Below are 15,196 nucleotides of genomic sequence, written 5' to 3'. Positions count from 1 at the left end.
AGCAGCTGAACTGGTGTCACCAGCCCTTGCTTCCCTCTGCCACCAGCTGTATTCTCTAGCTGTGTTTCTGCTGGTGACGTTTGCCCTCTACCCTTGGGGACCTCTCCCTCATGTTGTAATTCTCCTCTAATCATTCATAGTTGAGAAAGACTTGTCTGAGTAGTTACGATTTTTGAAGCACTTGCTTTTTTCTAAACATCTGAAAAAACCTTTCCACAGACCCATATGGGGTTGGTGCTAGGCCCGAGTAGATGCAAAGTCGAAAAATCACATCTAAGGACGCAAGATCCTGTAACATCTCAGCTCCTCACATAGGGTCCGTGTGTGGGGCAGAGCTTTTGCCATGCTGCAAGCTCTCCTGGTCCTTTGTAAGCGTAGCAGCGGGGTGAAGAGGTCAGCAGAAGGCAGCAAATAAATTGATTCCTGTGAAATTTGTATTTCCTTTCTGGGGTAATGGCGATCAGCTGGGAATTTTGGCAAAACCTTTTGTGGATTTTTTTCGTGGAGTTAAAACACGTTGCAGGATTTTTCCCTTCTTGGCTCCAGTTTCCTCTTTTCTTGCCAGATATCATTATAAGGATTCAAGAAGGATGAGTAATTAAAACTCATGCAAAGAATGTGTCTGACAATTAAATTCAAATATCTGCCTGATGAGGCAACGTAGGTGACAGACCGCAGAGCTCCTGGAGCATCTGCTTATGCCCTGCAATGGCAGGAGGGACCCCGGGGGTTCACCCCACGCCTGGGCACCCTCCGAGAAGGGACCTGCCATGCTGGGGACCCAGACGTTAGGGACAAAGAGCCTGTGGAAGTGCCACCACTGCACCCCAAAACCTCCCACCTCAGGCCTGGGGTGGCCTGGCCATCCCTGAGGTGAGGGGATGGCAGTCCCCAAGCCGTCTGCAGTGTCGGGATACCACGGAAAAAAACAAGGGGAGGAAAAAAAAATGGTTTTCTTCAGGAAATGAATGCAAATAGCAGTAAAAGAGAAAAAAACCGGGGTTGACGCCCCACAGGGTGCACTGGGGCCGTGGCCCGCGGGGGGAGGCCTGCGCGGAGGGACGGCCCCGGCCTCGCCCGGCGCAGGGCGGTGCAGCGTAGCCCACGGCGGCCGCGGGCGGACGGTGGGACGGGCAGAGAGCAGCTGCGCCGCCGGGAGCGCTGCGGAGCGCGGCTCGGCGGCGGCGGGAGCCACCTGCGGGAGGCGCCGCTCCGCCCCGCGCCGCTCCGCCCCGCTCGGAGCGCGCCTCTGAGGGAAGGCGCCCGGCGGGAGGGAGGGGGGAGGCGCCCCCCAGCCCCGCGGAGGCGGCGGGAGGGATGGGACCGGCCCCGCCACCTGCCTGAGCGGCTCCCGGAGACGCCGCCGCCGCGGGGAGCTGGTAGGTAGCGGGTCCCGCCGGCCGGGAGGGTGCCGCGGGACGCGGGTCACCCCGCGGGACAAAGGGGCGGCGGGGAGGATGGCGGGGGCCGTTCTCGCCCTTCGGTGCCCCGGGGCTGGCGCCTCACCTGCGGGCGGGCGCGGAGCCGAGGGGAGCCGGGCACTGCGGGCCACCGGCCGTCCCCGCCGGGCGCTGCCGCCAGCCGGCCTGCGGGAGCCGCTGTCCCGGCTCGGGGCGAGCGCTCCGCGAAGAGCTTAATTTTTAACCCCGCTCGCATCAACGGGAGCGCACCCGGCGCCGCCTCTCCGGCCGCGGGCTAACAAAAGGGATAACGGGGCTTCTCCCCACCGGTCCCCGCGTCGAGTCCCCGCCGCCGGGGCGGCCGGAGCAGCAAGCACCGCTGCTCGCCGATGTCGGTGACTAACTTTGAAGGGGCGACTGGCGAGGAAACAGCTGATAAAAAATTCGCCTTTGCTGCGTTTCACGCTTGGGAGGCGTCAGAAGTAGCTCTGCGGTTGAGCCACAGCGGTCCTCTACTTTGATTGATCACCATGACCGAGAACACCCGTATTTTGGGGTTTTTTAAGACATACATCACACCATCTCTTCAGTGAAGCGGCTGCTGGAGCCTGTGGCAGTTGTTCACCTCCTGCCCCGAGCGAGGTCCGAGGGGTCGGTAAGGTTCCAGTGGAGACCCTGCTTGTGCGGCTGCCCCGGCACGCTGCTTGTCGCTCAGGTGGCTTTGTAGCCCTTGCTTACAGCTTGCCGTCTTAATCAAGTTGACCATCACTGTCTGCCTGTGACACAGTTTGCTCTTGTACAGAGTAACCGAAGCCACTTTATGTGTAGGGAGCGAGAAAGAGGAAAGGAAAGAGGGTGAAAGGAGGCAGTACAATTATTCTATAGGAATTGGACTAAGCGGTAATCACATGATGTGATCCCATTTCTCTGTGTGTGTGTGTGCGTGTGTCGCTGACACTCATGTCAAAATACCTGCTGTGCCCCTTGTATATGTTAACAAACACCCTTGGCCTGCCAGTATCGAAGTTCGTTTCAGGTTTTCTGAGACATCTCTTCTTAGAGCCCTCAGTCTAGCGGGTAAGGCAGTGTAACTCCCACACCGCCCTCAGCAACGCAGGTAGGCTAATAGAGATGTTAGATTTTAACGGCAGTAAGGCTTCTGTAATTCTTAAAGTGCGACTCGGTTATTTTTGCTGTGTTTTAACAAGTTCCGTGACTAAGAAAAGCAGCAGAGGTATTTTGGCATGGCAGTGACAGTGATTTAGTTCACCTTTATAATTTGGTTTGAGGCAGGTTTTTCTCTCTTACAGTCTTGGTTTTCTTTCTTCATTTTTTTTGCCGTGTTAATCATTCTTGCTTCCAGCATTGTGGAAAAACTTTCTTCATTTCAAAATGTAATGGAGACTGTTTGGTTCACGGGCTTTCATACTGGATGTTCCAAGATTTATTGTTATTTAACCATCTATTACAAGAACCACCCCTGAAGTAGTGAACTCTTCCAGAAAAATTACTTGCTTATTAGAAAATGATTCATGTCCGTCCTGAACAAGGCAGTTCTCTTTCACCAACATCCATCTCAAGGCGTGAATGCCCATAGCAGGCAGGGAAATGTGTCTGTAAAGTGTTTTAGCAGCGTGGGGAGCCCCGGGGTAGCTGTCACTGTTTCCATTCTCTAAACAATTTTAATGCCATTAGCAAGTGTGATTATGTACAAACCGCTTTCTAGGGGGTTCCTAGGCTGGGTATCAGAGCAGGGCTTTGTACTGAGTCAAAGGGTGGATTGAGTTTATGACACAGTTTACATAGAAACAGAAGAGCAGTACTACAGTAGAGCAGCACGTCGTAATTCATTCAGTATCGTATTGTGAAAGCCATTCAGGGAAGTACTTGCTTCTTACCAGTTCGATTTAGGAACATCTTTCAGGGTCACCCACGAGTAAGTAGCTGAACATAGAGAGCGTTAAGCCTGTTTTTTGCAGCATTTTGTTTTAAACAAAAAGGAAAAGAGAGAAGGAAAAGGAAAGAAGAGGCTAACTGGTAGGTGTCTCTTTAAATTTAGACTGCTTGTTAAATTCCTTCATTTTTCTGCTTAACCATTTTATTTTTTAAAGAGGAAGGATCTACACAGAGGTACCATGCACTAATTTGGCATCTTGTTATAAATAAGACATTTATTCTATTTATTGCAGCCCAGAACTGATTTAACACCAGTTATGTCTCCAGATAAGACATAATTACGAAGACTTCAGTAAAGTCTTTGGTTTGTGACCACTGTTTAGCTTCTATGATCAGGTATAAACTCACAACTGTATTTTATTGTTAGGCTTTAATACCATTTTAAATAACAGAAAAGTTCTGTAATTGATGAAAAGGCTTTTTTACCCCATGTATCTGCAATGTGATCATAGCACAGAGGCAGCAGGGGAGGGGTGTGGGAAGGCTTGCTTAAAGACATGGAGTAAGTACCGCTTTACAGAGCACAGCACAGACAGATACCATCTTCTGAAGCCTTTTTCTGGGGACTAACTTGAGTTCCAGCTGCTGTCTTGTTCTCTTCATAGGGCGGCTGCCCTCTGCTGTCTGAAACTGCCTTGGAAAGTGGCGTTGCTGCAGTGCTGATGGTAGGGAGATGAGGGAGGGCAGGTTGCAGAGAGAGGTGATTTCTCAGCCCCGATGGAGGAAGCAGAGAAGCTGTTGGGCATGCAGTCCCTTCATCAGGTCGCTGTGCTGACACGCACGAGAAAATCTTGCTGCTTGTGCAAACAACAACTGACAAGACACTTCTAATTTTCCCCTGCCAGCTAAATAAACCAACCAAAGGCCAGCACTGGCTCAGTTAGCATGGATGATTTTTAGATCCAAGAAGTGGCACGAGTGGTGCAATTGAGACAGAGATTCCATCTGTCAGGAAAGCTTCAAATGTAATTTGTGGGAATAACTTTAGTGCGAAGCAGATGAGAGCAGACTGCTTATAAATATGTGCTCTTAATAATGGGATCTGCTACCTGATGCACAACATAACTGTGATTTAGTCTGTTCTCACCTTCTGACTGGGAGACCAGTAAATGTTTCTGTGTACAGTCCTCACTGTCACAAGTAGGACAGTTAACAGTTGACTTATGCTAGCGTATACTGTCTTTGTGGGGACGGAGTGGAATCATTTGTCCCTGTTACCTTCTTTTTCTACGTTTTCCTAATCACTGTTATATAACAAGTCTATTTGATATACAGCAAGCGTTCCTTGAGACATCCTTATACCAACATGATTATTTGATAGCTTACAAAACCCAGCTAGCTGCAATATTAATCTCTGCCATGGAAGGAGCCAGAGGAGCTGATGGTTTCAGTAAGCAAGTATTGTCCAATTCTGGGACATCCAAAATTATGCAGATCTGCTTGATGTTTAAAATGGTCTGTGTTTTCCAGCATGACTTGCTCGTTAACTATAAAACAACACATTCTGTAGAGCTTAGCCCTTCTAGAAAAAAATACGTCCCTTTAAAGATGTCCTGTTTGTTAATGTAAAAATTATGAACAGAATGTCTGATCCCTTCTGGAAGAGTCAGTACCTGCCTCTGTGGGCATCAGTAGTATCAGCTCTGTTCACCTGTGTCTGTTTTTTGGAATGGAAATGTTTTGATTTCCCCCATGACTCAATTGATATTTTGAACACCGTGTGCTTAATTATAGCCTCCATTCCCAAAGAGGATGCTACCAACAACGGAAGAATCCAGGCCCAGCATTTGAGTTGGACACCTTCGGACTTTAGCATTTTGTAGCTTCTGAAGTCTTTTTCAGTGCAGCTAAGGGATGGAGTATTCCTACAAAAAGCGTTGGAGAGAAGGATTTTTCTTTTTTATTCTTAGATAGCTGTGGTCATCTCCTGCGTGAATTGCTTTGATTTACTCTTTTGAGGTATTTCAGGAATGATCCTGCAGTTGTGATCAGTGTAACCTCAGCAGGGTTTTAAATATGTGTAAGCTCAACATAATTGTGAAGTTTTGTTTGAATAATCTTTGTATGAGGGAGATCCTGCCTGCCTTCTTGCCCAGGGTGCAATGCCTCCTGCAGCGATTCAGCTGTATGGCTAATTTTCAAATAAACTAAAGTTACACATTTTCTTGACACAGGACTAGTGCACGCTGTTCTCTGCAGTCTGAGGCATTCTGCCTGTGGTTCATAAACACATTCACAGTCCCATTTGTCTGCCTGTGCTCAGAGGGGGTTGGTTTGCATTTCTAATTAATTGAGTTTATAAAGGAATAAGCCAGTATGTTAACTGAAAATTCCCTCAAGAATTGTAAACTTACTTCATTAGCTGCCCTCGTGTAATCATATCACCCTTTCTCATGTAAACCTAGAGGAGAGTGAATGCTATGCAGAGCAGAAACCTTCCTCTGGTATGAGTTGTAAGGGGAAGCGAGTCTCCCGTGTGGTCATGTTCTGCAGCCCGGCTCCTGTTCAGGTTACCTGCTTTGTCCACCCGCCTGTTGCTACCATCAACTTGATGTCTCTGGCTACGACAGCAAACGGTGTGAGGTGATTTCAGGACCTCTCTCAGTAGAGTCAGAGAGTAGGTGGGAGATTTCAGAGAATGCTGTAATCTATCTGAAGTAAGACACATCTACTCTTTGCAGGCGCTATGGTTTCTGAATGCAGGAATTTACACAGCGTCTGAATTCTCGTTACACTGTGTGAAGAGAAATACCATAACTTTCCACTGATGTCAGCTGGGAGTTGGTGGCTCAGCACAGCTGAGAGTTAAATGCCCTGTGTTTCAGTGTTAACAGACTTGTGACTTGTTTCAAAATACAGGTTAAGGCATTAGTTTAACACTGAAGTACTTAATGATAGTTGGCTCCATTCAAATCGCTTGACCCTTATTACACAGACTTGGTTAGCAAGCTGTTACCTAGCAAGGTAGATTAATCTTGCAACATGTTTGGGTGAGTAACTGGACTTCCTTTTGCTTTCCACAGACCGGCATTCAGAATGGCAGGCTTGTCCACTTTAATCCTCCTTTTGTGTGCTGCTAAAGATGTGATGCCCTCCAGTTCTCACTGGAAGCCAACTTGGCCGTCTTACAGAGTTCCAGTTATCCTGCCACAATCTACCCTTAACTTGGACAAACCACAGTTTGATGCTGAAGCCAGACTGGAAGTGGTATCTCCCTGTGGCCCAACATGCCACAAAAGTTCTCCGCTGCCAACTTATGAAGAAGTGAAGAACTACCTGTCCTATGAAACTTTGTATGCTAATGGCAGCCTCACTGAAACTGAAGTGGGCATATATATTCTGAGCAACAGCGGTGATGGGTCTCGAGGCAAATCTCGAACTAAGAGGCAGATCTATGGCTATGACAGCAGGTTTAGCATTTTTGGGAAGGACTTCTTGTTGAATTACCCGTTCTCCACTTCGGTGAAGCTATCTACAGGTTGCACGGGGACGCTAGTGGCTGAAAAGCATGTTCTTACTGCTGCTCATTGCATTCATGATGGCAAGAGTTATGTCAAAGGAGCTCAGAAACTGCGAGTGGGGTTCCTAAAGCCCAAACTGAAAGATGGCAGCAAAGGGGCCAATATCACCAACTCAGCAATGCCTGAGAAAATGAAATTCCAGTGGATCCGAGTGAAACGGACACATGTCCCCAAAGGATGGATCAAAGGCAATGCCAATGACATTGGCATGGATTATGACTATGCCCTGCTGGAGCTCAAGAAGCCTCATAAAAGAAAGTTTATGAAGATAGGTGTGAGCCCACCAGCAAGACACTTGCCTGGAGGGAGGATTCACTTCTCTGGCTACGACAATGATCGTCCAGGAAACTTGGTTTACCGTTTCTGTGATGTCAAAGATGAAACATATGACCTGTTGTACCAGCAGTGTGATGCCCAGCCGGGTGCGAGTGGATCTGGGGTGTATGTGAGGATGTGGAAGAGGCAGAATCACAAATGGGAGCGTAAAATTATTGGAATATTTTCAGGCCATCAGTGGGTGGACATGAATGGTACCCCACAGGATTTCAATGTAGCTGTTCGCATCACACCCCTCAAATACGCACAGATCTGTTACTGGATCAAAGGCAACTACCTTGACTGCAGGGAAGGCTAAAGACAATGAAACTCCTTGAAAGCACTTAATGACTGGTTTTAATTTCTCATCTGAGGAGAGGGTAGACTTCTGCTGCAAATGCATGTGATAGGATCTTGTAACATCGGGATGTGATATATAGCTTTTCAAGCAAGCCACCTTGTTCTCAGGACAGGGGCTGTGTGGTGCTGTCATTGCAGCTCGAAACTGGGGAGAAAGGAACGTCTGCTGGGTGGGGAAGGAGCAGGTGGACTTGCTGAATTTGCAGCTGAGCAACTGAAGATTAATTAGGGGCAGATCAGTAAACAGTATGAAATCAGAACTGTCTCCAAAGAATCTTACAAAAGGGACGCTGTTGACTATCTCATGCCTACAATGTTTGTTTTAATAAATCCTAGGATTAGTAGAAATGCTTTGATCTGAACTTTTAAGAAAATATTTCTATGCTGTTGGGGGCTGAAGAGGGGCATTTAATGGTGTTTGCAACCCAAACATTACAGCTTTGTGTTCCTGCATGAGCAAGGGAGTGTGAAAAGGGCAAGGCATGTGCTGTGGGAGATGAATGCCACACAAATAGCATGAAGGGTAAATACTTAACACTTCTAACCTTCTTTTGGCCTGAGTGATTTGAGACTTTATTAGTAACATAGTTAAGAAAAATGCTTTTTGAGCAAACGGACCTTGATGTTGCAAGAACTTGACTGTGAAGGTGATGTTGGTCATATGAGCAGTGCCATTGCGTTCTGCTTTGGGAAACAAATCATGCATGGGCTTAAATCTTTACAGCAGCTGGGGCATAGCCTTACACCTAGCAGGATCTCTGTGAGTATACTATTATAGAAAGCATATGAGGACAGAGGCTTGTTTTCTGTTATGACCTTACTTCGATCTTTTAAGGAAAATCTCGTGTCAGCAACTCAGGTTTTCAGAGGAGAAGCCTGTCCTCGGTCTTGCTGGCTGTTTGAATTGCAGCCTGCAAAGCAGGTAAAGAGGAGAGCAGGACAAGGATTTCTATTGAGTTTTTCCCCTTTTTGTTGAAGATCCATGCTGTTCTACCTAAACATATACTAGGTAGAAGGGCCCTAGATTTATAAGTGTCTCTCTATCGTATCCCTTTGACAGTGTAATTTGTACAGCATCTTGACTCCTGTTTCTTGTGTCATTTGGGGTAGGAATCCTCCTCCCCATCAGACTGTTGAGTTACAAATAATTCTTGGCAAATGCACAGTTCAGTAATTCTGCAGCTGGAATAGAGCCACATTATAGGGTGCAATCTGAGTTTGCTATGAAGTGATGCTCTGCTGTCCCTTATACATGACAGTGATTTACATTTTTACTATAGCAGAATTGTAGTTTGAAACAAGAACTGTCTTTTATAGGTAAAATCAGTGCAGCCAAATACTTGTAGCTTAGCAAACAGCATTGTTAAGTCGATGTGGTCTGTACAAACAGTGTTTCTCGGGTGGATTGTGCCTCTGTATTGCAGTAACATGGTTAAGTACATGCTGCCATGCCAATATTGTTTTTTTAAATAGGAGGATAGACACTGGCGCCAGTTCCAGTTTCTCTTCCATCCATCTCTCACTGTTGCCTGAACCTTACCGAGTTACCCATGGCACTTGGTGTTGTGGGGCAAACGCAAGTCCCTGGTGTGAAGTGGCAGAGCTGGGAAGGAATGAATCTAAGCAGAGCTTCCCTATGCTATAAAGGAAAACGTTAATTCAGCTAAGCCTTTCTTACACTCTACTAATTACTATGGCATTTGTAAACATATGCCTGATGGTGCTTTATCTTTGTGATGGCTTTGGCTCTAGTTCTGAAAAACATTTTTTGCTAGAGCTGCCTACGATTATTATTTTTATAGGTGCAGCGTACAAAAACATGGACCCTTATGTGGGCTTTTGGTGCCCTCAGATACAAGCAGTTACTAATGCTTTGAAATATGAATAATCACAATATGTATCTGATGGTCTTTTTCTGCCTTTTTATTTTAATTTCCTTTACTTTATGGCTGTTATCTGGAGCACTTTTGTTTGAATGTATCACAGTGAATAAAGAAAAGTTATGGAATTTCAATGCAGACATTCTTGTATTTGTACTACACTTGGGTTGCACTTTCAGGGTTGTTTCAGTTACTTATTTGGAAGGACATTCAGATACAGAACAGATGTATTAATATCCTCAATGCTGTTTATTTTCCTTCAGTTTTCTTTTGTCCCCACTTGTTACAGAAGTAATTCAATTATTTTTTTTTTTCAGTAGGCTTAATTACTCTGTACTTTGGACAGTAATAATCAATCTTAGCTTTTATAGAATTGTTGCAGTTCCAAAGCCAGTCATGAGCTCAGATTAGTTAAAGCTGAAAATAACCTATTAAAGAGTCACATTTTTTTTATTAACTTTAGGGTCGATAAACTATGGAGGAATTTGAACCAGTGAGTATAATGTCATAAATCAAGTCCATCTTCTTTTTATTTTAGTTGATGCAGTAAGAAAAAAGTTCCTCTGAAGCCAACAGTGAGACCCACAGTTTTTTGAGGAACACTGGAGTGCAGAAATGTTCTACTTTTTGATTTGAGAATTGCTGTCCATACACCTTTCCTGATTTCTGGATGTTCCTGCTATGTCATGTGGGCTTGAGAACATCAGTCCTGGCTTATGGGACATATTTCCCATCCACTGGTCCTATGTTCTCAACTGTTTTGTTGGACTGTGGACTGAGATCTTTTATTCTCTCGAGATGACTGGCAGAGTGCAGTTGTGCAGAAGGCACAGAGTAATGTGAGCAAGTTTAAAAAAAAATAAAAAATGTATGCAGCAAGTTTAGTGTAATCAGGGGTGGGAGATCTCCTTCTACTGTACCCTATGCAAACATTCCAGATTGAGTTTAGAAAGAAAAGGAAATCTCAGAGAATGTGGGCAGAATTGTTGTGCTAAAGCTCAATATTGTTTCACCTGGGCCCACCTGAGTTCACGGTAATTTTTGCTGGCGTATTCATTCAGAGCGGGGTTGGGCCATTGCTAGGCAGGTTTGGAAACTGCATTCAGAGTATATTTGCTTTGGTCCTGTAAACAGAGCTTTTTTAAAACCAGACCTTTAAACCGTGAGAAAGATAGCCATGCAGCCAACATAGTTCATCAAGAAAACACAAGTAACTAAGTTATATACAGGCACAACACCAGAATTTCATTGTCCAGCTGATCATGACTGCTGATAATCTGCAGAACTGAATCGAGTGCCTCATTATTCTCGTATTTTAAGGCAGAAGAGCAGATGGGTATAGAGGGACTGTTTTGGTTGTGAATGGAAAGGATTATAGTCTTCTGCTCCTGCATCTTTAAGAGGCTGGCATAAGAAAAATTCTAGTTAATATGATATAACTCCCTCAGAGAACAGTGCTGGAGATGGAAACTGAGGTCTCGAGAAAGCACAGACCATGCCGAGCTCTTCCAGAGCACACGGTGAACTTAGCCTACCGAAGACTGCAGAATATCACCAAGTTTCTTTCTCGGAGGAAAGGTATTTTCCTTGCATCTGTAATTGTTTTGCAACTGAATTCCCAGGCCTGCCTGTTCAGAGGGCAGCGCTCGTCTTAAAGTTGCACGCTGAACTCCAAGCAAGTACAATACATGTTTGAAATTCTTTTCCGTGTTTCCACTTAATCTGCCATTTGTTAGTGGGTTTTGGTAGTGTGCCAACGCAATATGCACAGGCCTTGAGAAGAGAAGCTTTCAAATTGTGGGTAAAGTAGGATGGCTTGGTAAAAACTGCTTTGCTTTCCCGGAGCAAGCGTGGACAGTGAAGAGCAGCAAAGCATGAAAGGGCAGTGTGATTCGTATCGCAGGAGCAAGATTCCCAGTGGATCGGTTGCTGTGTATATATGCACGTGTATGGATGTGCATGTGTGTAGGGTTTTTATGAATAATACTGTTTGTTTCTATTCCCTGTTCTACTAGGTGTAGAAGAAAAACTTACGAGCTGCAGTAAATTAAGCCTCTTAAAATTAGTGCGTAAATACCAAACCTGAAGCCAGTGCGCAGCACATGTAAGTTTAGACTGTGACTTGTCTATAGGTACACAAGAAAAGCGTGTCGGTGACATTAGAACTAGGAACCTGATCTTTCCCACCTAGAAGATGTTTTTTCCTGTCTCACACGGTGACTATTAGGTTGCATGTGCATTGTGCCTGCTGTTAAAGGGAGTGTGGGCTTTTACAGGTAAATTAAACAAGAGTAGAGAAACGTCTTAGCGTGCCCCAAGCACTATTATCAATGCTGATTATTCCCAGGATAAAATTATCAGTGATGCTTTGGGTGTGGGTTGGTTTTGAACTAAATGGGAATAGGTTGAGTCATGAAGCAGGCTCATACTGTTTTTTATCTAAAGATCTCTAACAGTAATTAAGTGGTTGTGGCTCAAGGGGAGACAATGAATCTGCAAACTTTTTATGGACAATGTTTATTTGGGTTTTTTTTTTACAATAAATTCCCTTTAAAAGATAAGTATGCATCAGCAGAGATCTACAAGTTAATCACTTCTATTACTTCACCAAGCAAATGATCATGATATAAAATACTCCATTTAAATAGTACATATAATGAAAATATCTGATACATGTTAACTGACATTTGCTCATTTGCACTCGTTTCAGTTTTGGAAATCACCGTTCATGCCAATTTGGTGAGGAGAGAGTATCTTTCTGGCAAGCCTGGCCAACTCCGATTCAAAGAGTGTGTTCATAAAATACTGACATGTGATGGGAGTATGAAGGTTGTTAGCTCTTATCGGAGTGACAGCAGTAATAAGGTATAATAAATTTTTCCAGCTTATCCTAGACAGTTTCCTATAACTATTTTATGCCACATTGTCATAGATTTGGTGATTTTGCACAGGTCGCATACATGAAGAAGTTAATTTAATGATCATTTAGATAATTAATTTTTTTGCATCCCCTTACCTGTGAAGCCAGAAGTATTTACTGCTGTGGGCAGATGAGAAGAGGACAAAAATGTTCACATTTGCAAAAGTTCATTTAAGGCTTGTCTAACATAAAGTCTCACTTCTGAGCTGAACTATATTTGCTATCATACAGAAGGGACTAGGTTTAATGGAGTAGTTTAGATGAATTTAAACCTGAGCTAGCTAGAAAACAATTCCTTTTTTGTATTTTCCCCACTGTGTCCATCCTTCTTTTTCTGTTCCTGCCTTCCTGCCCATCCTTGGAAAAGAAAACTTCCCGTGATGAAAAAGAATGGAGATCCTTAAAACTGAGGGGATAAGGTGCACTTCAGAAAACCTATTCAGCTGGTATGTTTGCGCTTTCCTGCTGCAAAAAGTGTGCCTACCCAATGGCTTGGCTGTTCCGATCCTTGTGGGACAGGCAGGTGGCACCTGCTTGGGTTTTGACCAAAAATTTCCACCTGGGTCCGAGAAACCTTTCTGATAAAAACTTGCTCGAAATCAGGATGTTTCAACAAAGTTTTGGTTTCTGCAAATTGCTATAAAAGGCTATTTTTCTGATGAATTTCCAAGCAGACTCTGCTTCGGTTAACTTTTCCTGTGGTGATGTTGTGGTCCCCATGGGAAGGAGAATGCTGTCCCTGCGTGGAAGATGATATTACGACTTACCAACAGCATTCAACAAAATTACCTTGTCCAAAAGTCATGTTTTACCTGACTTTATTGCAGTGTTACTCCTTCTGAATGGTGCACACAGGGGCTTGTTTTGTTGTTGGTAGGGAACGGAGCACGTGAGGGGAGAGGGTGCGCACCACTGCAGCGCAGGGTGAACCGACCGTGGGACCGGAGGCTACAGAAACAGGTGGAACGACGGGGGCTTTCTGGCCTCTGCCTTCTCACAAAAGCTTCACTCAGCAAAGAAGCGTGGGGCGGAAGAAAATGTCAGACCGGGCTTCATCCCGCACCCACCAAAGTCTGCTATTGTGCTGGGTGGGAGCAGGATCCGTGCGCAAAGGGATCTGCCGCACGGCTTAAATGTCACCAGTCGTGTGGGAGCACGTCTCTCCAGCCAGCCCTTCTGAGGGATCATTGTGGGCAATGAAAGGGCGGGAAAGACTTTTCCAAAGTGTGTGGGTGGGGGAAAAGCAAGCCTTCATGCTGGGAACACACCAGATGTGCGGATAACTCTGAAACGTCTTTTCCCTGAAATAAAGGGTTGGGCTGAGTGAGGTCTGCAGGTGGAAGGAGAGCAGCTTTGCTCAGCAGGACTCCTCCCGACGCTCAGAGACGTCTCTGGCTACAGCCGAGCAGGAGGGGGATTGCCACGCTGTCACCTTTACGGATGAACCTCTCAATACCTGCCTCCTGCCTCCTGTGGGAAGTAGTTATTTAACAGGAAGAAGAATAAAAAAATGAGAGAATAACCTGAAAGAAGCTGTGAGATGTGTTCAGTTCACAGTACCAGTGAAACAGCTGTTTACAAATGGGTACTCAGAAATACCCGTATTTTTTCCCCTGTGGCCGCTGCTGTTGTTTCCAGTGCTGCAAAGCTAGACTGCCTGGGTTGGACCCAAGGTTGTAGGTACTGTGGAGACACCCGCATCAGAAATTCGTGTTTCCCAGGCTTCACCATAAAAACAGACTTTCTGTCTCCTTGTTTCCGCCAGACCTCATTCAGGAAACACAATCCCCTTTTAAGTGCGTGATCTTAAGCTTTGTATAATGAAATATCTTCAGGGTATTTCTCAGTAATCGGCTCCCTGAGTTCTTCCTGTGAGATATTCTGACGCTCTTCCCAGCTTTGTGTCATCAACAAATTTCATTAATGTGCTCCTTCTTCTTGTGCAAATATTGCTGGTGAATATATTTAGTTAAGACTGGCTAAGAGTGATGCATGAGAAATTGTGCTTGTAACTTCCCTCCATCCTGACGGTTCCCCTTTCAGCACCTTTTGTCTCTGCTTCAGCCAGACCCTTTTGCTAATAATTCCCTACATGGCACCGTTTCATTTGCTTTGCTGAAATCCAGTTAGATGAGGTCCACCAAAACCAATTACTATAAATTAAACCGTTGCTTGAGCAATGCTAAGAATCTGCAATAAATTATGTGCAAAATAGATAGCCTATTTCATCACACTCACTTTAATCTTTATTTTAGTGTTCACCAGAAAGAAATACTTCAGTTAAGATTACAGTTATGGGACACAGCTTTTAGTGTAGTATTATCAAAATAATTGGAGGTCTTACGGGACAAAATCTCAAAATTATCTAGGGTTTGAGCTTAAGAAGAAGTTGTATACATTCATTTTTATTAAGCTCTAATACAGAACGTAAACAATGTATAAGATCTCTTTTTTCATATAGCTGATTGTTTAGAAGCTGATAGACCACAGATAAAGCCTAAGGACACAAATGTGATTTTTTTTTTTATTCTCTCTGGCTGCCTTATTTCCATTGTTACTAATCTGAGCAGATGCAAGATCTTTAGCATCATCATGATGATAAAACAGCTCGTTCTTTTGATGTCAGATAAAACACAATTTTGATGTGATTCTGAAGCCAAGAATCATAAAATCTGCTGTCATAATATCTTCCTCTACACTTGAAAGGGCTGTGAGACATCTGGTAATAGAAGAATCTTTTATTTTGCCCCATAAAAAATAGCGTTGCCCTCTTCTTCCTCCCAGTTTTGACTCTTGCAATCTGGAAAGATTACACAAACAGCGTGTGAAGTCACTTTATGGAAG

The 15,196-nt window shown here is 44.7% G+C and overlaps 1 protein-coding gene across 6 annotated transcripts; it reads left to right on the top strand.

Moving 5' to 3' along the window:
* Positions 1-1,208: 1,208 nt before the first annotated feature.
* PRSS23 (serine protease 23) lies at positions 1,209-9,566 on the top strand. 6 transcript variants are annotated; one of them, XM_054802526.1, is made up of 3 exons: positions 1,393-2,055; positions 5,762-5,939; positions 6,380-9,566. In XM_054802526.1, exons 2-3 carry the CDS (start codon positions 5,803-5,805, stop codon positions 7,509-7,511), a joined length of 1,269 nt encoding a protein of 422 aa, XP_054658501.1. In that variant the 5' UTR covers positions 1,393-2,055; positions 5,762-5,802; the 3' UTR covers positions 7,512-9,566. The 6 variants fall into 6 exon arrangements, with proteins under 6 accessions (XP_054658510.1, XP_054658501.1, XP_054658518.1 ...); XM_054802535.1 differs by lacking the exons at positions 1,393-2,055; positions 5,762-5,939 and adding an exon at positions 1,209-1,379; XM_054802543.1 differs by lacking the exon at positions 5,762-5,939.
* Positions 9,567-15,196: the final 5,630 nt, after the last annotated feature.

The sequence above is a fragment of the Grus americana genome, chromosome 1 (assembly GCF_028858705.1).
Source record: "Grus americana isolate bGruAme1 chromosome 1, bGruAme1.mat, whole genome shotgun sequence".
NCBI classification, from domain to species: domain Eukaryota; kingdom Metazoa; phylum Chordata; class Aves; order Gruiformes; family Gruidae; genus Grus; species Grus americana.
This window is presented reverse-complemented; position numbering and strand designations above follow the sequence as displayed.

What these genes read in the sequence shown, in the direction of transcription:
- PRSS23 (XM_054802526.1), top strand. Translation starts at nt 5,803, where the DNA reads ATGAGTTGTAAGGGGAAGCGAGTCTCCCGTGTGGTCATGTTCTGCAGC. An exon ending in ACGACAGCAAACGGTGTGAG is followed by an intron (nt 5,940 to 6,379) that starts GTGATTTCAGGA and finishes TGCTTTCCACAG; the next exon opens with ACCGGCATTCAGAATGGCAG.